We start from the raw sequence: 27,765 nt of genomic DNA, 5'->3' as shown, positions 1-27,765 counted from the left end.
AATTGTCATGGTTACCAGGAGCTGTGCTAAGTACTCTATATGCATTGTTTTCCTTGGGCCACCCTCAACCCGTGAGAGCAGCTCTAGGATTCACCCCCGTTTTACAGATGGGCAACTGAGGCACACAGAGCCTGTAAGAAGGAAAAATGGCGCTGGAGGCTAGGTCTAGCTGCCCACATACTGGTGCCTGCTTTAGTTTCCCTTCACTGCTTACGGTTAGAGCTCTTTCTAACCCCTTCCTCGGCCTGGCCTGGAGGAGGGGACGAGGGTCACTGCGGTGGAGAGACATGAACTGTCCCATTGAAGGAAGAAGTGTGTGAGCTGGAACCAGTTACCCTGAGTGAGGATCTGAGATCCCCTGTAAATTCTGGACTTCCCTACACCCCTCAACTCATTTGTCAGCTGCCTTCCCTCCCTGCACCCCAAAAGGCCATAGGATGAAGTGGAAAGACAGATTCAAGTTCCAAGTCTGGTTTGGCCACGCAAAGGCTGTGTGCCTCTGGGCAAGTATCTTAACCTCACTGAGCTTCTTTCCTCGGCGGTATGGCAGGGACAACAGTCTGTCTCTCAACGAGGACATTAAGAAAACGAAAGGAAATATAACATATCGGACAGTCCCTCACACAGCGCTCGGCAATAAATATTTGCTTCTCTATAGAATAGCAGACTAAGACTCTAGTCCTGGAGCCAGTCTGCCTCAGTATGTAATCCCGGTTCCAGTGTGACCCTGGGCAAGGTGCTTCACCTCTCTGTGCCTCGTTTCCTGATCTGTAAAATGGGAATGATAGTAATGTGGCCGAATGCGTAGGGATGTCGTGAAAGTTACATAAAGGAATCCGTATAACGCTTTGAGCACAGAGCTGGCATGTGGTGCTTTGTAAGGAGAGCAAGCTACCATTTTATTTCTCTAGACGCTGAGCATGGTTGCAGGAAAATTTTCGAGTTTGTCTCTTCTCCCTTTTGTGAACCACCGGACAGAAAGGGCGAGCGCTGTGGTTCATTCAGCAGGGAGCGTGTGGCAATGGCTGGAGACATCTGGGGCTGTCATAGCTGGGTGAGGCATCACTACAGGCATCTAGCAGGGGAGGCCAGGAATGCTGCATAAAAAAAAAAAAGATCCTACAATGCACGGGACAGCGCACACCACAAAAGAATGATCTGTCCCCAAGTGTACTCAGTACGAAGGTTGAAAAACTCCAGCCTGGAAAGACTTGGGAGACGACATGGGCCAACTCCCCATTTTACAGATGAGGTCCAGGAGGCAGTGAGGTCAAAGTGATTCCATGAGAGGCTTACGGGTTAGGCTTCATTCATCATATGCTATTCATCTAACGAGTATTTATTTGTTCTCTCTTTTATGCCAGACACTGGGCTACTTAGCGAATTAAGAAGACTTCTATGTTCATCTTGTACAAACAGGTTCTATAAAGTATTAACGCGATCGGGCATTAGAAACCATTGATCCACAAATAAAATGAAAGAAAGAAAAGAAAGAAAGAAAGAAAGAAAGAAAGAAAGAAAGAAAGAAAGAAAGAAAGAAAGAAAGAAACCACTGGTCCAATATCTGGGGAATCTAAGATACTACTCAGTGGTTCTTAACATAGGAGGGTTCAGAGTCCCCCTGCCCTCTTCCAGAGTATGCTGAAATCTACCAATATTCCTTCTCAAAAAAATGCAGACGCATGCATAAATGCCTCCAGACCCCTGAATCTTATCCACAGAACATTTAGGACTCCAGGTCAAAAAAGAAAAAAAGAAGAAAAAGAAGAAGAAGGTGGTTGTAAGTGGTCCTCCTTTGGAAAGGGGAGAGTATGATCCCCTTACAAATCACAGGAAAGATGTCTACCCAATTCAATGTTGCAAATTATAGGTATTATTACTCACTTCTCCCTCTGTCCACATTTTGGAAAGATTCTGTGCCAAAAATATGAGGGATGATGGAACCGAGATGGGGAGGTGACAGAACCCAACAGATTCTGTCAACAACAGGTCTCCCTGTGTCTCTCTGCCTTCCTCTTCCATCACAGCGTCTGGACACCAAGGTTAATGACAATTCCTAATTACTTTTGTGGGCCCATCTGTTTAGGGAAATTGACCTCAAATGGAAGCCACCCGGCTGCCCATCCCTTGGCAGGCAGGATATGTGAGCCAATGCCTTTGAGAGGCTCTGGACAGAAAGAAATGTAATGAGGATGTGGAGGGATCTATCTAACCACAGGGTAAAAACAAAATGAAAACCGCCGACAGGGTTTCCTAGGCAAAGGTTTAACTCCAGAGTTAATACATGCAACACTTTGGGGGACACCCTATGGGTGTCTGTCCAATGCACGAAGGTTCTTTTCACACTCAGCAGCCGCATCTGTAGCCCGGCGACCCCTGGCCACAGCTGGCTGGAGGAGAGGTGGGTGCTCAGGGTGAGCTGGACCAGTCAGGGTTCCTTCCCTGGGATTCTGGAATTAGGGCTAAAAAGAGCGATAAAAATCCAGGAGGTATAGTATCGGTATGGTTTCTAATACGTCAGATGAGAAGCAAAACTTTCCTGAGGCCAGGCTGTGTTCCTGCCCTCGGATCCCTTGAGATCTCTCCAAATCCTTATGTTAAACTCCCCTTTTTGCAGAAGGTGAAGCCGCCAAAGATGGCCGCCATCAGTGCCTTCCTTCCCTGGTGGCCCAAGTCATTCTTCCATAAGGAGAAGGGACCTATTTCCCCTCTCCAGTAGAACATGGAGGGGTGATGCCCTACCAGTTCCAGACCGACGAACGTCCATCTTTGCTCCCTTGGGATCTGGCTGCCATGGAGAGCAGCTCAGGCCAGACTATCGAAAAAGGAGAGATCCCATGGAGAGAGCAAGCCACAAAGAGAACACGGGAGCACGGACTTGGGATTGCAGCTCTCAGTGCCGCCCCGCCACCAGCTGAATGCAGCTGAGGGAGTGACCCCAGCCTGTGCCCCATGGAGTTGAAAACCCATCCAGCAGAGCCCTGCCTGAGTTCTCAACCCACAGGATCGCGAAACACAACGACCGTGGTTTCTTTCAGTCACTAAGTTGTGGGTGGCTGTTACGCAGCAGTAACAGATGACTCAAGCAGTCTCCCCGGAATTAATTTCCTTTCCTGCCAGTAGTTAGTCCGGGCACGTCGAATAACCTCTGACATCCCACTTAGTGCTTCAATAAGGAATGTGGGGGCAAAATGAGGCTGTTCGATGAATTTCCTTTCTGGCTACTATCTCTTCCTCCAGGGATGCTGAAGAAAGCAGAGCTGGGCTGTGGGCCGAGTGGTGAGCCAAGGTTTAGGCACTCCTCCCCCCACTCTCCAGGGAGAGAAGCGGGTCCTGTCTGCTGCTTGCCTGGGGCTCCCTGGGGTGGTCAGCTCCGGCCAAACTGGCCTAGGGAGGCAGCGCCTCCTGGGAGGCCTGAGGAAGATTCTTCTCTGTATCTCTCAGAGCCACAGGAGTGCGCAGACCAATGTTGGTAGCTTCGGAGATACAAACAGGTGAAGAGGAACTGGAAAGGAACCATTAGACCAGCACAGAATGGGTTCCAGCTTCTAGCTCCACAAGGTCCCCTCCAAATCTGGGCTTTAAAAATCTCCATGTCCTTTGGAGTCTAAGAATTTGGGGCCAGGCCTTCAGGAAAGACACCCAAGTCAGCTGAGAGCTAAAAGCAGAATTCTGAAAGCTAGCCAGACAGAGACGTACATCTTGGCTCCATGTGACCTTGGGCAAGCGACCTTGGGCAAATCGCTTCTCTAAGCCTGTTTCCTCACCTGCAAAAGGGGGTTAAATAATAGCACCTACTTGACAGGGTTGAGAGAAGCAGTTAAGGAGTTAATCTCCAGGAAGTTTTAGATTCAATGCTTGGCACATAGTAAGTGCTCAATAAATGGTGCCCAGTATGATGATTTCAAACCACTTCCTAAAAGACTCCACACCATAGAGCTGGTGTGAACCCAGAAGGGGTCTCACATACATGTGCAATTTAATAGTTAGAAGGAGCTCATTTGCTCTGAGAGGGGCAGCCATCAGCATGGTCTGGGGTCCTCCATCAGACACGGCCAAATGCTATAGAGTGTGAGCAGGAAGGACCCCGAGAATCAAACTGACCTGCCTCATTAGGTGGGTGGGAGAACTGAGGCCCCAAAGCCTCATTAACAGAGAACCTCGGGTTCTGAAATGCGACCCCCGTTGGCACCCTGTTTTCAGACTTGCTTCGTTTCATGTCTGATGTATCATCTTGCTTTCTTCTGACTCTGCTCTGATCCCCTCCCAGGGAAGCATGGATAGAACAGGAATGAGGGCAGGTTTGAGATCGTAAGACACAAATAGCGACGGGTTTGCCTCTGGCAATGCTACCAGCAAGAACTGGCTGCTGGAACAGGGCAGGGAGACAGCCACGGCCAGAATCCTGTGGGACTGTCCTCCCCCACTCTGGCAGAAAGCACATCTCAGCAAAGGGACACTCTGTCATCAAGAGCTTGGCCCCGGCCTCCCTGGAAGCCTCTCAAATCTCCTTTAGGGGAAGCCAGGGCTGCTGGAATTCCAGGGCTTGCCAAACAGGCGTCTCAGGGCATAATTCTAGAACGGAAGCCCTGGCCGGGGTCAAAAACTGAGCTTCCTAAGCAAATTCCTCTCTAAACGACTGCCACCATTTATGGAGCGTGTGCTCTGTTCCTGGCACTACGATAATCCTGTGCCTCCTAACTAAACACTCACCAAGAATTATTTGTCCCTATTTTACAGAGGAGGAAACTGAGGCACAGAGAGGCTAACGTGGTGTACCTAAGGTCACACAGAGGGTAAGTGGTAGAGCTGGAATTTGAACCCAGGTATCTCTGACTCTGGGTCCCCAGTTGTTAACCACGGTGCTATTCTACCACGTCACCAAGTTAGTTAAGGCAATATGACAGGACATGGAGGACGAAGCAGGGGACCCATCTATCCTGTTCTAGAATGTTCCAGAATGTTCATGCTGCAATCTGCTCGGGCCACAGAGACCTCCTTAACTTCACCCTCAGAGGCAGCCCACCTGATACATTTGAACATGGCTGGCACCCCTGGCCACAGCTGATTGGATGAGAGCCCCTGACATAAGCCAGCCAATCAGAGTGCCTTCCCTGGGAATTTGGACCCTCGGCTACAAGATTCTAAATTCTCCATCATCTTGGCCACAGGGGATATCTACAGAAATTTGGGGCAATATGGTCTGCCACGTTCACTCACTTACTCAGCAAATATTTTACTGCACACCTACTATGAGCCAGGCTCTGAGAATTCACTGGTGAACGAAACAGGCAAACATCTCTACCTATAGGATTCTCACAACCTAACAGGGGAGAGATGTACAAGAGTCAAAATAAATATATAACATATAAAATATGTTACCTGATTGTAAGCACTATGCCAGAAAATGGCTTAGAGGAGTTTTGCTGGTAAGTGTCTACTCTTAAAACCCATATCCCTCACTTCCAAAAGGCTGAGGCCCATTGTTGGGGGAAGTGAACACACACATAGGCACACACACACACACACACACTCACAGACCTCCTGCCTGGATGACTTCCCACCCTTGATAGGTCTTTTATAAAGCAAAATTAAGGGGAGCCTGGCTGGCTCAGTTGATTAAGCATCCGACTCCCGGTTTTGGCTCAGGTCATGATCTCACGGTTCCGTGGGTTCAAGCCCCGCATCGGGCTCTGCACGCACAGTGCAGAACCTGCTTGGGATTTTCCTTCTCCCTCTCTCTCTCTGCCCCTCCCCACCCCCACTCTCTCTCAAAATAAATAAACTTAAAAAAAAATAACAGAAAGAAAAATTAAGGATTCGATCCTATAAGCAGGCCCCTTGAGATCTCTCCCTTCGGCAGCCTCCGGGGTACACAGACGGAGGGCGACCCATGAGGCGGACCCAGGAAGTACGTGGCAGGCGCCTGTCATTTGTCAGCAGTGCTCCCCATCCACCCTGAGTAAAATCGTCTGCAGAGACTCAAACCAAAGGCGCCAACTTCCAGTCTCCATCCAAGAACCTCTTTAACCCTTAGCTGAGTGTGTGGGTAGGGACATAAATGGCACCTCGGTGCCTGCGTCCGTTGTAAGCAATTGGCAAGGGCCGCCCCTGGCAGAAGGGGGACTGGGAAGGGGGCTGGGAAGGAGCAAGTCCATTTGAGACCCTGGTCCTGGAGGACCCTCCAGCGGCCCGGCATCCCGACAGCCGGTCTTCCACCTGTACCAAGAGCCCCCATACACACATACTGTCCTAGGTCCCTGCCTGCCTCCTACCTCCCCGACCCCATGGTCACCCCCGCTTTCTCCACTCCTCCCTTCGCGAGACCACCCACACACTGCTCCCTCACTCTCTAGCACTGGCCTTGCTCACTGATTTTGTCACTCTCTGACGCACCTGTTACACAGCCTCCTTCTAGCCCTTGCTCCTCTCCCCATACATTTTAAAACTATCTGCTCTCCAAACTCCACCTTTCCCTTCTTCTTACCATTTATGAAACACTGAGTGTCACCAGGGTCTGGGCCAAGGAGCTTACATGCATCATCTCATCTGCTGCTTGCAACAGTCCTGTGGGATAAGTACTGTCGTGCCCCCCACTCGACAAGTGAGGAAACGGAGGCTCAGAGAGGTGAGGCACCATGCCAGGGACCCACAGCGGGCAAGCAGGGAACTGGGACAAAACCCTGGGGTTCTTCAAGTCCAGACCCGTCAGGTTAACCTCTGCTGCCTCCCTCTCGTGCTGTCTTCCTCTTTCAAGCTCCATTTCTGCAATTCTAAGTTCATTTCAAATGCGCTATTTGGCATACCGCCCCTAGACAGACACTCTTCTCCTTAGCTCTCCTCGGCTGTATACTCTGGTCAATGGTGTCTCCAGAGCACATTTCTACGAAGCTGAAATTGGCCAAGACGCCCTGCGCTCACAATCACTGGCCCCCAGGCTCCAGTGACAATCTCCTACCATCCTACCAGAGCTCCCCCTCTGTATGGCACCCCTAGCCTCCAAGTCCCCTCCCTAGCGAGCCCCCAGCCCATTCTCTCTGCTCCTCCCTGAGCTCTCCCACCTAATGCCACAAGGATACCAGTTCTGCAGGGTCAGCGGTCTGGCAGGTCACGGACGGCAAACCCTCAGGGAAGCCCCGCCACCCCAGCACACCCCTGGGCGGCACAGCCTGCCGGCCCTCGGGCCCCGGGGGCTCTCCGGACAGACGGCAGGTGTCAGGCCTCACCCAATTCGCTCCTGCTCCATCTCTTCCATTTTCTCGGCTCGAGCGATCACCCTGTTGATGATTTCCTTCTCCTCATCTGTCAGCTCTTCCTGCTTCCTCTGTCTGTCGGGCGGACCGCTGGGATGGACGGGCCAGCCTGCCTGGAGCCTGAAAGGTAACATGGGAAGGCGTGAGGCTGTGCAGCAGGAAGCAGACTGTGGTTAGGTTCTGGTCCCTGGTGTCTTCAGTTCAAATTCCTGCTGGGAAACTCTCCAGCTAGGAGATGAGCCTCAGTTTGCTCATCTGTACAATGGGACACGTTCCTCCCCCATAGGGTTCTCATGAGTTTCTGTCTACCGAGTGCTTAGCACATGGTAGGCATATTCTGTGAGCAGCATTTGTAGGAAGTTCAGGAGAACCCAGAGAGTAAGGGTGTTCTCGGGAGAAGAACCCAGAACAGTAGACTCCACAGCCGGAGGGGAAACCATTCTGGGAGGAGGGGGTCCGAGGCTGACCCAGCTCCTGCCTGCACATATGTTCTGTTTGTGCAGCAGATTATTTCCTTTATAAGTTGGAAAGAATTGCCAACAGGGTTTACAAAAAGCTCGTAATTTCACAAAAACATCCAGATTTCCAGCCTCAGAAGCTCCCGTAGCGTTTTGCATTCCATCTTGTGCTTTTTTTGGCTTTTTTTCTTCCTTCCTTCCTTCCTTCCTTCCTTCCTTCCTTCCTTCCTTCCTCCCTTCCTCCCTCCCTCCCTCCCTCCTTTCTTTCTTTCCTTCTTTCTTTCTTCTTTTTTCTTTTCTTTTCTTTTCTTTTTTCTCTTCAAGTCAGCACTGACACAGCACCTCCCGGGTGCCCACATGATCCCGCTGCCTCCTCACGCCGTCCCTACAGGGCAGGGGCTGTTATTGTCTGCTTACTGGTGAGGAGACCCCAATACGGAGCAGTGAGACCACCTGCCCAAAGTCACATGGCTGGGAGGTGGCAGAGGTGGAATCCAGAGCTGGGCAGGATGCACACTTAACCTCCACGACACAGAGGGAATGGAAGGCCAGCCCCACAGCCCTGGTGATGGTGCAGAGGGTCAAAGGAGGCCGGGTGGAGAGCTAGTGCTGTTGTCATGATCTCTGCTAATAAGATGGTCCACGCCCCCACGGCGCTGAGGTGCCCCCCCGAGTGGAAAGCAAGGTTAAATACTGCTGGAAATCCTTGTCCCTGCTAGGGAAAAAAGTCGGTAGAGTAGGAATCCTCCGGCCCCAGCACCCCATTAGCTGTCTGCTTCTATTATTTCCACTGCTCTGATCACATCAGCAGGCATGAAATTGCCTTTTGACGCTCAAAGTTGCAAATTAAAAGCCCCATCTCCCTCCCTCCCCTGGCTTCTCTTCCATTCTCCCACCCTTAGCTGGTTTGGTCTGAAGAGCGGAGAAGGAAGAGTCTGGAAGCGAAGAGAAGCAGATGTCTTGGGCAAGCCTGACGTTGAGAAAGGGAAGGGAGGGGTGTGGCCTGGGGAAATGCTGATGGAAACGTACCTTGCCTTGCAGCAGGGGCCTCTGGGGATGAACACCTGATCAACGCACTTGGCCCACTCTGCTCAAACCCCTCCAATGGCTTTGCACTGGTTTAGAATAACACCCATGACTACATACAGGCAGTGGGCGAACACCATCAGGAATATAAGTGCCAATGACCTGTACGCTTTAAAATGGTTCATGTTATATTATCATGTGAACTTTACCTAAATAAAATAGGACCTGCTCTTTTGGCCCACGTGCAAAATCCTACCCGGTCTGTCCTTAACCTGTGTCTCCATCCTCATGGCCTCCAGCTCTCCCTTATCCCTATAGTCAGCTGCACTGGCCTCCCTGCTCAGTCCCAAACTCCGAAACCTTGTTTCTGCCTCAGGGCCTTTGCACTTGCTGTGTCTCCCACCAGGAACACTCATTATTCAGGCCTCAGCTCAGATACCAGCTGCTCAGAGAGGCCTTCCTTGATCCCCCATTGCCCAGATTTATTTTCTTCATGGCACCTATCACTAATTCAAACTATCTTTCTAAAAAAATTTTGTTACCTGTTTACTGCATCTCTCTACACGCAACGCCCCCTACCCCTGCACCAGAATGTTGGTTTCAGGAGGGCAGGAGCCTTGTCTGGGTCTGGGTCACTACTGTGTCAATCGTATTTAGAATAGTGTGTGAGAGTGAGCACAGAAAGTTATTGAATTAAGACACAGTCCCTTGTGGCCCAAAGGGATGTTAAACGTCTAATCCTAAGGGTGACCTAAGCAGTGGAACTTGGTTAGTCTAAAGGACCAAGGACAGCTCCCTGGGGAAGTGACAGCCATGTTAAGACCCAGACAGAGATCTGCTGTGATACAAGCAAAGCTTACATTTGGGACTGTTTGTTCGCACAGGCACCTTCCCAGACCCCAGGAGGGGCATTAGCAATGGTCCTGTGAGCTGAAAATTTTGTAAAAGCAAGGTAAAGAGGGCCCCCCAAATTATGTAAGCTTCAGGCCCCAGAGCAGCACTAGGGCCCTTGCGCAGACCGCAAGGGTAAGCTGAAACCCGGGAGGGGACAGCAGAGAAAGAGACCGGGCCTGGCGAAGGGAGTAAACGGTCTTTGCAAAGGCTTGTTGTTGAGAGAGCGGGCAGAGTGCCGGAGGAGGTGAAGATCAACGTGGCAGCCAGCCTGCAGGGTGGTCCCCTAGGACCCCTGCCTCCTGGTATTCACGCTGACTTCCGGCCGGTCCCGGGTGACCAAGAAATACAGCGGGAGTGGCAGTGCGTGACTTCCAAGGCTGGGTCGTAAAAGCCATCGCAGCCTCTGCCTTGTGGCCTTGGATCGTTTGCCCTGGGGGAAGCCGGACGCCACGTCATGAGGACATGCTAACATCCCCGTGGAAAAGCCCCATGTGCAGGGGAAGGGAGGCCCCCAGCCACGGCCAGTGCCCTCTTGACTGCTCCGCGGTCCTCCAGCCCCCAGCAAGCCCTGGGAGGACACCAACTGCACGAGTAACCTTGTGGGGGAAGCACCCGCCACCCTCAAATTCCCACCAACAGAAACCGGGAGATGTGATAAAGGTTTCATTGTTTGCAGCCACCAAGGTTGAAGCGATTTGTCCTGCAGGTACTGGAAAAACTCGGCTGGAGGGTAGAGACAGAGCGGAAAAAGCCCCATCTACAGGGTCTGTATACACTTTCTACATTCTCTATTGCTGCATCACGAGTTACTACCGATTTAGGGGCTTAAAACAGCACACATTTGTGACCTCACAGTGTCTGTGTCCATCCAGGCCCGGCTAAGCCGGCTCCTCCGCTTGGCATCTCATGAGGACGCAGTCAGGTGTTGGCTGCGCTGTGTTCTCATCTGGACGCTTGACCGGGGAGGGGGGAGAAATCAGCTTCCAGGCAAATTTGGGTTGCTGGAAAGATTCATTTCCTTGCAGCTGCGTAACTGAGGGCCTGGCTTTTTGTTAGCAGTTGGCAAGAGGCTACCCCTGGGGTCCTGGGGGCAATCCGCAATTCCTAACCAAGTGGGCTTCTCCAACTTCATCCTGGGAGCTGCTCGCTTCATCAAGTACGCCAGGGGGACCTGGCTCCTGTCAGCTGAGAAAGAGTCTTATACAACATAATGTAATCACGAGAGTGACGTCCCGTCCCTTTGCTGTATCCTATAGGTTAGAAACAGGTCCCGGGTCCCACCCACCCTCAGGTGCCCTCACCTTGAGGGGACCTTGATTACACTAAGGCATGAACACCAGAACATTGTCTGTCTGCCACGGCCTCCCTAGCAGGGGTCTTTCCAGCCTTGCTTGAATGCTCCCCACAACGGAGACCTCACTTTCTCAGGGAGCCTGTGATGTTGTATTGGAAAGATCTTCCTTACAGTGTGCTAATATCCCTGAGCCTGACGTTTCTTCAATTATTTTTAAAGGATGCACTGGACTCCAGCATAATGAAGATCACCCACCTTTCCCAAAAGAGCCTGCGTCATAACCTAATTCAGCCACCCCTCCCCCAGGTCCCTCTGGCTTTCCCTAGAAATGGACGTCCCAACTGGCCCTATTCTTCCCTCCTTTGTCCTCACTTTTCTTCCTTCTACCTCTTCTGATCCCTCTCCATTTATGTCCTGCCTTTACAAAGCAGCCTAGTGACCAAAACCAGAGCACGGGTGAGATGCCGGGCCATGTTCCCAGTGGAGACCCCTTCAAGGACGTGTTCCTGGAGCTCACCATCTGGCCGTGGGCAGGGTCAGTCACGGGCCAGACACAAAACCAATGCCTCTCACCCCATCACACAACTCACCGGGGTCCGTGTGTGCAGGACATGGGTGCTGCTGAACACGTGTGGCTCCAGAAACATAAGCAGGGACGGGGGGTCCCTGAGAGGGCCCGCCTGACATAATTGCCTCCATCTGCAGACAGGCAGAAGGCGTGCCAGGGGTTGCCAGCCCCTCTCCAACCCCTCCCCCATTCTCGGCTCCAAAACACGCAGTTGACAAACAGCTCATCCAGTGTTTGAAAATGTCACCGACTGGTCTCAGTGGGGACTCACAAGCCTCCTGTGGATTTTCGTGTTTTAATTCCGAAAGCAAACAGAGAGAAGCGAGATAGTGTTTCAGACCAGAGCCTCTGCTCTCAAGAGAGAGACTGGGCCTGTCTGGGCCTCCCCGTGATATGCTGGGGAGCACTGTCAGCACGGAACCCTCGAGAACTCCTAAGACAGGACAGTGGCTCCTTTGCCAAGGCCCTCTGAGCCCAGGATCCCAGCTCTGCAGCCTTAAGACCAGGGTCCAGTGTGGGGAACTCATCAAAGGCCAAAGTACTCAAGTTACTCACAGCATTGCATCCAAGCCAGAAAATACCCGGACGGCCTACTGCATGGCAACGTGAGCCCTCCCTGACCTGGCGGAGTTCAAGATTGTAATCCTGGGTCTGCCGCGTGTAAGCAGCGGGCTCTGCTCCGCTCTAAGTATCAGTTTCTGGATCTGTTAAATGGGAATGGTTTCATTTCTGTTTCCTGCTGGGGCCCTCGGAGGCTGCATGTAGAGAGACCCCTGGCTTGCCGGCTGAGACAGGTAAGGGCGAACTGCCTAGCCTGTCTCCACTCTTATCCACACACTTAAGACAAACAGCAAAGGATGCCTGCCTCCTATTCCCTCGCCCCGCCACCAAACTGGGCTCAGCAGTTCCCTGGAGGGATCTCAAGGGCTGCAGGGGGGTGGGGGATAGAAGGACGGGATAGGTAGGCAACCAGGCCGCCCACCGTCCCCACTCAGCTGGGTTCTCAGCACTAGCAGAAGACGGATACCAGTATAGAAAACAAAGAGAAAAAACCGGAAAGAACGTAGTACTTGAAAAAAGCATGAAATTTGGTTTACTGCGTTGACGACCTCCATACTTCACCCTTCCAAGTATCCACGCTCTCTGCCGTGTGAATTTGAAATCGCTCTCACCCAAGAGTCAGTCTATCTCTCTACACGTGCATCCTTCCCAGACTTCTGACTTGCCCTGGCCAATGAAATGCAGGGGAGCGATGTCGTGCCACCCCCGAGGCTGAGCCTGCAAAAGTCTTGCGTGTTTGTGCTCACTCTCTCGCGCCCCTGCGGTGACCGGGACAACAAGCCCAGGACAGGGGGCTGGAGGATGAGATGCATGTGGAGCAGAGCTGAGCCGTTGCAGCCATGGCTCCTAGATCAGCCAGCCCCGCTGATGCATAAGCAAGCCCAGGCAGGCCCAGACCCCTGAGAGTAAGCGACTGGCATTCCATGCCACTGAGTTTTAAGCTGGCTCGTCACACAGCAAAAGCAAACTGATACAGTGCCCGCTGTGGTGACCACACAGATAGGTGAAGCCCATTAGGGCGTCTACGTTTATTTTACAGTTTGGTATTATTGGAAATGACCAGCGGCATCAACTTCCCTATAAGATGTTGAAGGCTTGTAGCCACTAAAGGTCTTTATCCAGCTCTCCTCTGATCTGCCTTACATATCCAGCTTCTGAATTAAATTCATTCAAAGCGTTTCGCTGTTGACAAAAAGCTTAAAGATCACCGCGGCTGGCCTGCAATTTGTCCAGATGCCTGACACGCAGGAGAGGGGAGGGAATTGCTGAGAAACATGCATATGAGGCAGAGACTCAAGAAACCGGCATCCGGATCGTGCTTCGGCTGCTACCTGAGCCTACCTGCTCAGGGGTGTCTGGACAGGGACAGAAGGAGCCCTCCCGCCACAGCCAACACCCAGGGCCCCCAACACAGAGGAGATCCGTCCTGACTGCTGGTAGAAGCCCTTCGCACATGTCGCTCCCTGAAATACTGCAAAATCCAGACTCCCGCCTCCTTTTGGCCTCCCACCCTGATTCTTCATTTCATGCACACAATAGTCACATAATAAATACCCACCAGATGTCTCTATTAATAAATTATAATTCCCAAAAGGAGTAGGACGAGGCAAGTGCTGTCGGGGCACGAAGGCTCCGAAACATTAAATAGCAGCGGTGTGCAGAAAATTAATCCTTTTTCTTTCCTTTCTTACTTCTTCTCCACCCCCCTGTCCCCCAGGATGCCAACACAGGCAGGTGTCGGCAGGAAGTCTCTTTACAGCTCAGTGAATGAGGTTTTAATGAATCCTGGAGGAAAGGATGGGGAAGGAGGGGCGGCTACACCATGGAATGCCATGGAATGTTTTACATAGGCCTTGCTGGCCTAAAGGCGCTTCTGGATGAAATTCACCCCTACTAGACTAAAGGGGGTACAGAAAGGATGCTCGGGTTCCTCCTACCCCCTTTAGACTGCTAAGGGAATCTCAAGTTCCCGCTAATCTTTTAAGTCAGACTGAGTTCTACTCAGTTCTTCTAAATTTCCATGCCGCCTCTCACATTTGGACTTTGCACATGCTGTTCCTCTGCCTGGAACTCCTCTGTCTCTTCTCCATCTTGCTCCTCCGTCACCCGGTCTCAGTCTCCACATCACCTCTTCCAGGAACTCCCCTATCAGGATCACCAAGTCTGGGTTATGTGCCTCTCCTTGCATTCCCAAGGCTCACTGTGATTCTGCTATGACAGTTCCTTGCACGCTTGGGTATTTGTTGCTGACTGGCTATTTATTTGTTTGTAGACCCCCCCTGGATCCAAACTCATACTTTGGCTATGCCTGTATCCCTAGTACTAAGCACAGTGTTTGACATGTGGTGGGAACTTGGTGAGGATTTGTTAATGAAGGAAGGAAGAGAAGAAGGGAGCAAGGGAGAAGGGGAGGAAGGGAGGAGGGAAGGGGTGAAGGAACGAGGGAGAGAGAATGAACACATACCCTACCTTTCGACTTGCAGCACTCAGAGGAGTACCCTCTGGAGTCATGAACCTCTCTTGTGATGTTCATATTTACGCTCTGACAACGTCTCAGCATCTCTCCCTACATGTCTGAATAATATACTCGTGATATTCATCAAAAGCAGATTTTGTCTGGCCAGAGTCTTATCAGCCAACATCAGACTGTAGGACATTCAAATGGTCTTTAGTGATCAGCTTGTTCAAAGTCCCCATTTGACAGATAGGGGGGTGGGTCAGGGTCAGGAAAGCAGGAAAGAATTTCCCCAGGTCATCTAGTTAAGTGTTTATTAGTGTTAAGAAAACTTTTAAGGATTCTGGGTATGATGATATGGTCATTTAGGTCCAAAAAAGCTGTACAATGCATATACACCCCGCACATAAACACAGTGTGTATATATATATATACACGAAGGTAAGGCAAGGTTGTAATTCACACATGCCTCTGATTTTGCTTGGTGCCTTACAGTTTACAAAGCTTTCCTGTACATCTCATTCGATCCTACCACCACACGAAGAGGAAGGAAGGGCAGGGTGATCATTCCTATTTCACAAAGGAGGGAGCCAGGATTCAAGGAAGTGAAGGGCATCACTCAAGGCCACCCTGAAACTGAGCACCAGACCAGGACTCAGACCTGGGTTTTCTGGTGCCAGACCTGATGCTCTGCTGCTGGTTCTGTGATTGCGTCCCCATCTCAGGGAGGGTAGCAACAGCCTTCCAGAGCTTCTCAACGTGCACACACAACCGAAGCCCAGTCTGCTTTGTGGCCTGACTGTTCATTTATTGGACTCGGTGTTCAATCTGTCATGCATATTGAGGAAATGAATCCAATTTAAAACACAGACGTAAGCAGAGATAGGACCTCCGCGTCAAAGGCGCCTCACTGGGAACCCAGACTGACCTCCCATGAGGTGACAGAGACCACATGTGTGGCACGTAACTTCCCAAAGGCTCTGTTCTGCTCCTCGTCACCTTTTATTAGTGATAGCAGTTATGTGAGTGACCATTGTCTTTATCTGAGAACGTTGTTCCCAGGCAAAGGCTGCAGAAACGGGCACAGAGGGGTCAGTAAGCTGGCTGGAATCCCACAGGTCACTAAGAAGAATGACAGTGAGGGCTCTCCTAAGGAATGCTTTCTATCCTTTACCAAGACAGTTTTTTGTAATTTCCTAATTTTTTTCTCCAGAAACTCGGATTTTTTTTTTAAGACATGTAAAACTTGCTAGTTCCTTTTTTAACCAGCTCTCTTTGGGGGTCAGCTAATTTGAACAGAGAAGAGATAAAATTCAATCTGTGGAAAAATTAAAGTATCAAAATACTCACTGTTCTTTATCACTGAGGGAAGGCAAAGAAAGGAGAGAGAGAAAAAATGAATAAAGTTAAGGAAACAAATCTCATAAAATACCAACACTGGATGCAACCACTACAGAGTTGACTTTTTTAGATAAAGTGTCTTTTTAAAAGTTTATTACTTTATTTCGAGAGAGAAAGAGTGTGTGTGTGAGCGGGAGAGTGGCAGAGTGAATCCCAAGCAGGCTCTGAGCAAGCCTGATGTGGGGCTCGAACTCACGACTGTGAGATCAGGCCCTGAGCTGTTACCAAGAGTCAGATGCTTACCTGACTGAACCATCCAGGCGCCCCAACAACAACCACAGAGTTTAAATTGCAATGACCTACTTCTGTTTGGTTTTGGTTTCCAAAACATTTTCCAAAAACACTTCTAGTCATTATTACCTTATTTCAGCACATCTGAAAAAGGTTGCTGCAAAGAAGGGTTGTAAAATCCTTCGCTTTGATGAAAATGACTAATCAGTTCAGCTTATTAACTGAGCCGACCATTTATGTAATTGAACAATGGATTTTTGGTACTAAAGAGAAATCGCCTAATGACAGCATGGCCAACGTCATCCTGGGGGACAGAGAGCGCATTGAGGTAGGGCAGTGAGCCCTGAACACTCCGTGGGTCAGCCAGTTCTTCCACTCTAGAAAGAAGACCAGCATCTCTATTTACTAGGCGAGCAATTGTAGGCATGTCGTAGCCTCCCCTGGTGCCTCAGTTTCCACCTCTGATCTCTGGTACTCTCTGCCTTGCAGACTTGAAAACTACAGAGAAATAGAACGTTGGGACACCAGCATTTGTCCCCACGTGTGGAGAGCTGAACGTACCCAAGCAAGAAGCAGATGTGTTCCCATCTTTCAACCACAATCACAATTGTGCCTCAAACATTGTCATTAGGTTCAAGGAGGCTGAGAGAGGGAGGCATTTGAAAATCACAAAAGCGTTTGAAAATCACAAAAATAGTAAGTGTCTCTGGCTAGCCAGAAGTGAATCAAGACTGGATTTCTTAATTTCCCAGAGAAAGACCTTAGAAACATCTGCATTAGCTGCAGCAAACTAAGTAGCAAGTGTGATGTCTATAATTCACCCGTTAGTATTTATTTGAAAAATAATTTTAATATCTGAAGGAAACGTAGAAGCAATCAAGGCAGCCGGATGCATGCAGAATGCCAAGATGTTTCACAGAAGAGCCCAGGAGCACTTTAAGAAAACTGTATCCAGACCGTTTGGAATAATTTTAATTTAATTGTAGGGCAAATTGTCTGGCTTCATATTGACGAAAAGTAAACTCTGATGGATGGTATTTTAATTAACTGACATTTCCTAAATAAAATAAATATTTTACCCTCATCCACCCTCCGGCAACTGTTTATCTTACAGAAACACAATTTTTTGGCCGATGGAATGTTCTCTGCAAAGTAACTTTGGCTCCAAGAGAACACCATGGGAAGGGCTTGGCAGAATAGACGTTTCCTTTGGAAAAGTTCCATAGTGTCGGCAAAACTGTAAAACTCACAGAACTGGAGGTTTTGGACAGAAGTAAGCAGACGGGGGCTTTTGCTTCAGAGAATATGGGTGGACTAAATACTCAGACCCTTCATCAATGCATAATTAGGTCCTAGACAAATTAGAGCAGACTCCCCCCTTTTTTTTAATGCAGTTCTGGGATTGCTATAAAGTTAGGGGAATTCTCCAACACCACCTCCCCTTGCAACACAAACAAACACAACAGACTTGGTCAAAATGAAAACTTAAACGCTTCTGTTATGAAAAAGAAAAGGCAAGTCAGAGCCAAGAGAAAATACTTGCAACAATGTGTATCCAAAAACAGGACTCTTATCTATAGCATATGGAGAAAAAAGCTTGTAAAATTTAGTAAGAAGGTAAATGCCCTGATTTTAAAATGGAAAAAAAGATTTGAACAGACACTTCAACAAAGGGGTTATGTGAAAGGCAAGCGTTACGTAAGAGGGGGTTCGGCATCATTAGTCGGTAGGGAAACGCAAGTGAAAAGCACAAGGAAATGCCACTGTGCACACACTAGAATGATTAACGTCAGAAAGACTGGCCACGTCAAGGGCCGTGAGGAGAAGGCACAGAAGCTAGAATTCTCATACACCTTCTGGTGGAAATGTAAAATGGTGCAGCCAACTTGGAAAACAGTCTGGCAGCTTTGTAAGAAGTTCGGCGCATACCTATCACGCGAGTACGGGAGCCTGCTCCTAGGTGATGACCCAAGCGAGACGAAAGCATCTCTGTACGAGGCTTTATGTGTCCCAGTCCCAGACTGGAAACAGCCCAGAGTCCATCAGGAGCCAAACGGATAAACAAATTGTGGTATCGCCACACAATGAGATAGAATTCAGTAATAAAAAGGAACAAACTATTGACCCGCACAACAATATGGGTGTTTTGGAACAAGACGAATGGATCATGAAAAAGAAGAGAGACATCTCCCAAAAAAGAGTTCGCACTGTATGATTCCACTTGCGTGAAATTCTAGAAAACATAAACTAATGTTATATTTACAGAAAGCTTAGTAATTACCTGGAGATGTGGGGGTTGGGGTGGGGGGAGGAAGAGGCACAAGGAAACACTGGGGAAGTAGGGATTTGTTCATTACCACACGACTGCATGTGATACCTTCACGTTCTTCCAATGGTCAAACTGGACTTCAAATGTGTACTGTTGAAGGTACATATTCATACTCTAGAAGGCAATTTTTTTTTTAAAAAAAGAGAAAAAAAACAAAGCAAACTGAATCTAGGACAGCGAGCTGTGAGCAGTAAGCCGATGCAAATACCAGCACTGTGTTCCAGAGTCTGACCTTACGCCCCTAACAGGTGGAGAAGCTCAATCTGAGACCCAGGAGGACGTTGAGCCAGGATCCTCCGAGGGAGCTAACGCCATCCTGGGGGAGTGACTCCCCTGAATCCTGGCAGAAGCAAGAATGTTAATCCTTCTGAAGAAAAATATCCCCGAAGTCGATCCCCAGGATTCTCACAGATTGAACTCACAGTAAAAAACTACCAAGCATTCAAAGAAGCCATTTTGAGTGAAAACCTACAGGAATGATAAACAACAGACTTAGGTGGTCAGGCACTACAGGCAGTGGTGTGCTGGTGAACCCTTCCCAGACAATTTAACGGTGGAGAAAAAGCCCCACTGATGCAAAATTGGGAAGAAATATGCAGGAGCATAGCATTAGATACACAGGTTTAATAGGGACACCTGGGTGGCTCATTCAGTTAAGCATCTGACTTTGGCCCAGGTCATGATCTCTACACTGACAGTGTGGAGCCTGCTTGGGATTCTCTCTCTCCCTCTCTCTCTCTGCCCCTCCCCCACTTGCATTCTCTCTCTCTCTCTCTCAAAATAAAACATATGTAACATAACACAGAGAATAACAAAATATAGTAAAATAATTAAGTGATTAATTTTGAGTATTTATATCCTTTGTGTTTAACATAATTCAATGATAACGTTATAAACTTAATTTTTAATGACTGTGTTTAATAACAGGCTTGCCAAATGCCCCAAAATTTATCAGCTCTCATGAGCCAGTATGGCACAGATCTAATACATCCCTTATTCAGGTGTAATAATTACTGGATACAGAATATGACGTTACTTTTATGTAAAATTTCCCAATTTTTAAATAATCAGGCCAAAACCAGATAGTAAAAACAAACAAACAAAAAAACACGGTTGCAAGTCACAGTCAGCTGGTGGCCTGCCCGTTTGCAACCTGTGATCTAGTCCAACTTCCTCATTTGACTGATGAGGAAACTGAGGCCCAGAGGGGGGAAGAGATTTGCCTATGATCGCACAGTAAATGAGCTCACATCTAGAAGCAGAACCAAGTCTGATTTTAACTGTTGGATCAGTGCTCTCACCACTCCACCATGCCACCTCTAATATGTGGTATGGAGTTCAAAATTTCACCTTGTTTTTTTTTTTAATGTTTATTTATTTTTGAGAGAGAGAGAGAGTACAAGCAGAGACAAGGCAGAGAGCGGGAGACACAGAATCCAAAGCAGGCTCCAGGCTCTAAGCTGTCAGCACAGAGCCTGATGTGGGGTTCGAACTCACAAACCACGAGATCATGAACTGAGCTGAAGTCGGACACTTAACTGACTGAGCCCCCCAGGCACCCCAAAATTTCATCTTGTTCTTCCAACCTTGGGAAGCAGTAAAATGGGTGAAGAAGTTTCCATGACAATACCCCCACCGGGTGTTTTTTCCCCCCTCACCCCACGGAAGGAAATTCTGTTTCTTTCCTTGCTTTTCCTCTCTTCCTTCAAGTGTAGGACTATCAGGACCTCACTGACCCCACACAAGCCACTCCCAGGAAGACGCAGAGACTTACTCTGATTGAAGGGGTCGGTCACTGGGACACATCCAACGGCTAGAGCTGTTGCTGAACACGGTGTCGGTCATGGCAGAAGTCCGGTGCTCCTGGAAAACATTAACCCGGACATCACCCAGTTATCCAGCTGCTCTTTCTTTTTTTTTTTTTTTTTAAATTTTTTTTTCAACATTTATTTATTTTTGGGGGACAGAGAGAGACAGAGCATGAACGGGGGAGGGGCAGAGAGAGAGGGAGACACAGAATCGGAAACAGGCTCCAGGCTCTGAGCCATCAGCCCAGAGCCCGACGCGGGGCTCGAACTCACGGACCGCGAGATCGTGACCTGGCTGAAGTCGGACGCTCAACCGACTGCGCCACCCAGGAGCCCCCAGCCGCTCTTTCTTAAGTCCCTACTCTATGCCAAGCACTCCGGGAGATGCAGAGAAGACCAGCATGTCACCCAGCTTCTCCACTTCCCAGATGGAGAAACCCAGGCCCCAAGAGGGAAAGTTCCTTCTGGAAGTCACAGCTCCCTAGAGGCAGAAATGGATCGGAGCCAAGAGCCTTCTTCCTAAAACCCACATCCTCCTTCTTCACTAACTCAAGGCCACGTGTCCAGCAGGGCTAGGGTCAGAGTTCTTGATTCCAATCCAGGGTCTTTCTACCGGAGGGTGTCATCTGACTCATTTGCCAGTCACCTTGGCCTTGGCCAGCTTTGAGGTCCAAAACCCTGAAGTCAATCCTGGCTTTAAAAAAAAAAAAACTTTTAACACCCGACCCATCCGAAAATGACGTTGGTTTGATCTTCACAGTGGATCCAGAATCTGTCCACTGCTCTCTGCCTGGCTCACCGCTGTGCTGATCCAAGACACCGCCATCTCCACCCGGCTTACTGTGGTGGCCTCTTCCGCAGCCCCCCCGCTTCCATACCCTTGGCTTTCTTCAGTCCACGCTCCACACAGTGGCCAGGGAGATCTTTACAAACACAACTCACAGCTTGTAAAAACAGCACCCCACGGCGAAACACAGAGATACTGTGGGACCCAGCAATTCCACACCTAAGTACCGACCTGCCCAGGGGAAACGAAAACATATGTTCACCCAAAAACGTGTACGCGGATGCTCATAGCAGCATCATTCGTAACAGCCAAAGAGTGGGAATGACTCCGTATTCACCAACTGATGAGCCTACAAACAAGATGTGGTGTGGTCTAGGCGATGGAAGGTTATGTAGCCGTAAAAAGGAAAGAGGTTCTGACATGCGCCACGCGGATGAACCTTGAAAACAGGGTGCTGAGTGAAAGACGCCAGACACAAAAGGCCACATTGTGTGATTCCATTTGTAAGAAACATCCAAACCTACAGAGGCGGAAAATAGATTTTGGTTGCCAGGGGCTGGGGAGGGTGGGGGGACTAGGAGGTGATGGCTTTGGGGCACGGGGCTTCTTTGGTGGGGGGGGAATGAGAATGTTCTAAAATTCATTGTAAAGGGTGAATTGTTATGATATGTGAAATGTATCTCAGTGAAGTGGGGGGAGGGTGGGACCATCACTTTGGGAAGCTGGCAGGCCCATTAAAGCTATGGACGTTCATCTCCCCTGCAGTTCACGAGTGCGACTCTTAGGATTACACCCAAGGAGAAAATGCTCACGTTCTAAGCATGTACAAGAATGTTCACAGCTTCCTGATTCACAACAGCTAAAACCTAGAAACAGTCCAAATGCCCATCAACAGGAGAGTAGATAGATCCGTGTGGTCTGTCCACGCAGTGGGATGCTGGTCTGCAATAAAAGACAAACCCCTGATGTATGTAGCGATAGGGACACCTCTCACAGACACTATATTTTATGAAGGAGGCCAGCAGCAAAAGAGAACACGCTATATGACGGTGGGTTTCATGGAAGTGAAGAAGAGACAAAGTTATTTGATGATTGTAGAAATCAGAGCAAATCCATTGCTAACTTTGGGGCCGGGGAGGGGCAGCTGGGGAGGGGCCTCTGTAGGATGAAAATGTTCTGTATCTTGATCTGGGTGGCCATTAAACAGGTACATACACCTGCAAAAGCCGTGTCTGCACTTTATGTCCCTTCCCTCCCTACCTCAAATACAGTAAATCAGCCCATGTCACTCTTTTGCTCAGAAGTCTTCAATGGCTCCCTATTGCTCCCAGAATAAAATCTAAACTCCTTGGCATGACCTTGGCTCCTTGTGACCTCCTTCTCTAACTCTACCCCCCACTCTCCTCTTGCTCCCTACGCAGCACCCCCCCCCCCCCGCCCTCTCCCCCAGGCCTCTCTGCCCTTCTTCGAACCTTCACTTCCTTGCTCTCCCCTCTGCCCGGAACTCCAGGCCCATGTGCCAGGCTCACTGCCGTTTCTTTAGGTGTGTTCCCAAATGTCATCCCCCCAAAGGGCCCTCCCCGACTGCTCCATTTCAAACAGCTCCTCCCCCATGTCTTCCACTCTGGTTTCCTTTACTCTGATTTCCTTTTCTTCACAGCTCGTATCCCTTCCCGAATTTATCGGATGTCTTATTTATTTGCTTAGAGTTTGCCTCTCTTATGTCTAAAACGTAAGCCCCTTGCAGGACTTCCTCTGTTCTGTTCTCTCTTAATCTCCAACACTTCACAGAGCGCCTGGCGCATAGAAGGCATTTAATAAACATTTGTTGAATGCATGCGTGAGTCTCCTTCAACACCAAGGCAGTCCAGCTGAACTGAGCCAGGCTCATGTCCTCTGTGAGGCTCCCCGCCCCCCTCCCGCAGGTCTGGCCAAAGGGCAAAGCGGGAGAGGCCACGGAGATTACATTTAATTAATTAAAAAACAAAAACTTCGGAACGTGGGTCACTGTGTCCCGTGGGTCCCGATTTCCCTGAAGGTCTTGGCACCACACGGTTTCTGGGATGCTGGGAAGTCGGGAGATGAACAGGGGAAGCACTCTCTCTCCTATCCTGCAGCCCCTGGAGTTATTAAATCTTTGAGTGAGTGAAGCCAGAGGGGGGCCGAGGGCTGGACACATGGGAGGCAAGCCTCTTACAGAAAAGCCATTTCGTCTGCTCCCCTGTGATCGACATAATCTTCTCAGATTAATATGACCATTTCACCGTTTCCACTTGGAAAGCAGGAAGAAAGAAGGGACATCTCCTGGTGCAAAGGGAATCTGCTGAAAAGAAACTTGTCTCGTTATTGTCTGTGTCAGTTGCTGAGCGAGGCCATCCTGGGTCCCCGGGACCCCTGGCCCCTGCTCGGGCCCAGGTTTTGGGCTTCCTCGGCTGCTCCCGGACGGGGACTCCAAACATTCATTCGAATGCCTTGCCTCCTGCTTTGCAGCAGAGATGTGGTGCTGCCCTCGGGGGACCCCAGGAAGCAGGGAGGGCTGGGACAGGGGTTACACGGTCTCCGCCCACGAACTCTAATCTCCAAATGCTGTTGCTCTCCAGGCGGAACCTGGCGGCCCATCCTCGCCTGCATTCAGTCATGCACACTAGGAGCTCATTTCCTGTTAAAAGTCTGCCTGCAAAGTCCAAGATCATTCATGGAAAGCACCCAGCTCGGTCCTCCAGGCCAGAAGCTACCCTGGACCCTACTGGTTATTTCAGCTTTGCCATCCAGAGAAAGGAGGTCACGTGTCCACAGGCAGACCGTGGCTGGGGGGATGGGGGGACAGATGCAGGTGGAGGGGAGGGGGCACAGCACACATTGCCGATGTCCTGGACAGGAGGGGCGTCCACCCCCACCCAGCCTCTGGGAGTGTTAGCAGCTAAGGGCTCATGGCAGCACCGTTTTCCAGAGAACTGCCCTCAGCCAACAAAAGCAGCTGCCTTGCCCAGAGACACCCCGAGTGCAGCCCAAAGCCAATGAATAACGGGCAGGGGGCAATGTAAAAGCACAGACTTTTTGTCTCGAGGCGGGACAAGCGTGTGCCAGCATGCTCCAGAGCTCCCCATGGGATCAGGCTGAGGCCAGACTCCAGCTGAAGCCCCGTCCTCGCCTGGCATCCCTCGCTGCTTCCCGGAGTCATCACTGGTACCAGAAAATCCCATTGCAGGTTCTGCTTCTAGAGTACTTGACCTCACGCGGGAGTAGAATTTTAGGAAATCGGGGTTCCGATCCCCAAGCTCATCATGTCACTTAGCCATCTTCTAACCTGATAAAAGGCGAGCCTAAGACACTCTCCTACCTGCCTGCAGATGCTGCCCCAGGAAGTCCAGCCACGATGTCGGGTTTGAGGGCGAGTTAACAGAAGTGGAGAAAGCCTCTGACGTTTTCAGATGACCCCTGCCTCTCCTATTGCACACTACAGAGAAACCATCACCACAGTGGACAGGAGGCCTGCAGCTCCAGGGAGAAGCCCCAGAGGGAAACCAACCATTGGCTCCAGGAGCAAAAACAGAGATGCCTGTGTCAGATAAATTACATAGGATTCTGCCCTAGGACCCGCAGAACCTCAGTGTCACCGAGCTGATGAGTTTCAGCATCTACAACAGTCCCTGACACACAGTGAGCACTGGCAGAAAGATAATCCCCCCTTCCTACTTCCCCTAGACTATAGCTTATGTAACCACGATGACCAACATTTCTTGAGCACCTACTATGTGCAAAATTCCATACCTTCGTCATTTGCTTTAATCCTTACAATCCTACTGTCAGGTAAGTGACATTTTACAGGTAAGAAACTGAGGTTCAGAGTGGTTAAGCCACCTGTTTAAAATCACACAGCTACCAACAAGCAGACTCAGGGTTTGAACTCTCTCCAAAACCCATGTGCTAATCACTACTCTGTTCACACCTACAGAACATTCCTCCCTGGGCTTTAGATTATTGGATTCTGACAGCTCCTGGCTGTATGCCCACCTCTCAGCCCCAGAAACAAGCTGAGACCCTCCCCCACCAGCCCCCTACCTAGAGATGCTGAGAGATCACACGCTTTGGCTCGGTCAAGGCCAAAGTCATGGCTTAGATCCAGTCCTGCAGCTGCAAGTTCAGAAAGCAGAAAATAATTGCCTCCCCAGAAGCCAGAGGCTCCAAGTCTTTTTCCTGGGCACAGGTGATCCCCCCCTCCCCCCTCCCCAGTCCTGGTGCAAACTCCAAGGAACAGTCTGCTTTCAATAATAAAAGCAGCAACAACAACAGCTGTTCACATATCAAGGGCTTACTACGCACTAAGTGCCTTTCAAGTTTTATCTTGCTCAGCCCTCACAAGAGCCTTCAAGATAGATGTTCTTCTTATCCCATTTTACAGAGGAGCAACTGAGTCACGATGCATTTAAGCGGGCTTCCCAAGGTCCTGCTTAAAGTGCTTCAACAAAGCAATCTAAACGCCCGGTACTTAGCGCTGGCTAGCCCGTGGTGTGCCTCTGGATAGTGGAATACTGCACAGCGGGAAAGAATAAGGAGATTATTTATGATGGACGTGGATGCATCACTGAGATAAACTGCCTAGTCGTAAAGACCAGGACGTAGGATGATGTTCTCGAAGAGCACCATTTGTGTGCACAAGGCAAAGCAGGATACGCGCACACGTGTGACTTGTGGTTATCCATGCGTAAGATACATGTGTCTCTGTAAAGAACTAGCAGGAAACTAGCACAACATTGCTTGCCTCCGGGGAGGGGGACCGTCGCTGAAGCTGAGCTGGGAAGGAGAATTTTCACAACATGCCCCTTCGTATTTGCAACCGTGTGGATATGTTAGCTATGGAAAAACAAATGAACGTTTATTTTTTTCATGTTTATTTTTTTATTTTTGAGAGAGAGGAAGAGAGAGAGCTAGCGTACAAGCGGGGAAGGGGCAGAGAGAGAGGGAAACAAAGGCTCCAGTCTCCGAGCTGCTAGAGAAGAGCCCAATGCAGGGCTTGAACCCATGAACCGGGAGATCATGACCTGAGCCAAAGTCGGACGCTTAACTGACTGAGTCACCCAGGCGCCCCTGAGCATTTATTTTTTTAACGTAATTTAAAAATAATAAAGTGCTCCAATGGCTGTCCATCAGAAGAGTTAAGGCCTCCCCTGTAACTTCAAAGAAATGTGATGACCCTCTGCCTGCTACCCTCCCCGTATCTCTGACCACCCTCTGGTCACGCTGGCTTTTCCAGCTACCAGGCCTTTGCCTCTGCTGTTCTCTCTGCCTTTATAACACCTTCCTCTTCCTCTCATGTGGCTAATTCCTTCTCAGGCTCCCCTGGTCTCTGCTCAAGTGTCACCTCCTTCAGGAAGCATTCCTTGACTACACTAAGTTACCTCCTTTCACCCCATTGCTTGCTGTCACTGTTTGTTTCATTTATAATACTTATAATGATTTGCAATTATCATTTTTTCTTTATCTACTGTGTGTCTCTTCACCTATTCTGTAAGATCCATGAGAGCAGGGCCTGGGTCCAACTTTGTTTGATAATTGTATGTCCAATGCATGCAGGGCCAGCTTCACGGGCCCATAACCTAGGCAGCTGCCCAGCGCTCCAGGCCTAGAAGGGTCCAGAATTTGCCTTAATGCTCTGCTGTCACTATCTTGAGATTCTTAACAATAGTTGATCAGGGGGCCCTGCATTTTCGCTCTGCAGCCAGTCCTGAACGCGGTATACAGTAGGTGCTCAATAAATAAATCCTCACCTAAGCTCAGTGAGTGCAGTAGGCACTCCATAAACCTGCATGTAAGCGGCAGAGCCAGGCCTGTTCCAGATCTGCCCACCCGCACAGCTTGGTACTAACCCGTATGCCGCCTTGCTTCTGAAACTACCAGAAGACTCTGTCCCAAGCCCAGAGAGGCCAGATTCCAGAACCTTGCCTCTCTCCCCCTTTGCATTTTGTTTCTGCCTACTTCTCCTTGGCTCCCGTCAGCACCGTTTGCTCAGGAGCTGTGCCTCGAACCACCAAATCTCCAGGTCTTCCGTCGGTTTCCGATGAGCTGAGAAAGGAACTCTTAAAGCCCATTTAGCCGCAAGTGTCTACGCATGACTCCTCGGGCTGGGCCAGGCTGGCAGGGGAGCTGTACAGGCCCTTCAGGGCACAGCAGGGAACTGACGTGAGCTACAGCTGTGTGCGCGGAATTCAATGCCACGGTCAGCCCCCCAGCCCCCCAGTCTTGGAATTAAGCCAGATGCTTCACAGCAGAGCCCACAGCCACCAGCTTGGACAGCCCCCACCAGTTCTCTCTCTCTGTCTTTTCCTGTCTCGCCCTTCTTTCCCTGAGTCAGGCCTATCACTGCTTAGTTAGAAATCTAGAAAAACCGCGCAGACTATGTGATGGTGTGGGAAATGCAACTTACACCAAGGGCCTTAAAGGGGGGGGGGGGCGGAGACTGGGGGTGGGGGTGAATGGGAGGTTCCAGGAACAGGGTCCAGGCTGAAAATATGTTTTGTTTGGCCCATGCAGTGTTTTTGAAAAAGTTAAATCAAGCCAATATTCTAAAAGCATGGGATTTAATTAAAAATACAGATTGCCGGCTTCTGTTAAGAAATAGGAAGGATCAGAAAAATACTTACAGAACATCTATTACTGTGTGCCAGATACTGTTCTAGGCACCGGGGATACAACATCAAAG

General features: G+C 49.7%; 1 protein-coding gene across 5 annotated transcripts in view; it reads right to left on the bottom strand.

Annotated features, from left to right (window-relative positions):
* RPH3A (rabphilin 3A) overlaps positions 1-27,765 on the bottom strand; it is a 273,122-nt gene that overhangs the window by 46,880 nt on the left and 198,477 nt on the right. For 4 of the 5 annotated variants that reach the window (XM_043557655.1, XM_043557654.1, XM_043557653.1 and 1 more), the window contains exons 3-5: positions 20,245-20,333; positions 15,860-15,871; positions 7,227-7,373 (exon numbers count right to left, since the gene is read on the bottom strand). In XM_043557655.1, the coding sequence (XP_043413590.1) occupies positions 7,227-7,373; positions 15,860-15,871; positions 20,245-20,315 (230 nt within the window). In that variant the 5' untranslated portion in view covers positions 20,316-20,333. The remainder of the gene's footprint in view (positions 1-7,226; positions 7,374-15,859; positions 15,872-20,244; positions 20,334-27,765) is intronic. The other variant, XM_043557657.1, reaches the window with a different exon arrangement.

The sequence above is a fragment of the Prionailurus bengalensis genome, chromosome D3, assembly GCF_016509475.1.
Source record: "Prionailurus bengalensis isolate Pbe53 chromosome D3, Fcat_Pben_1.1_paternal_pri, whole genome shotgun sequence".
NCBI lineage: Eukaryota > Metazoa > Chordata > Mammalia > Carnivora > Felidae > Prionailurus > Prionailurus bengalensis.
The sequence above is the reverse complement of the archived record's forward strand: the minus strand, read 5'-3'. Positions and strand labels throughout refer to the sequence as shown.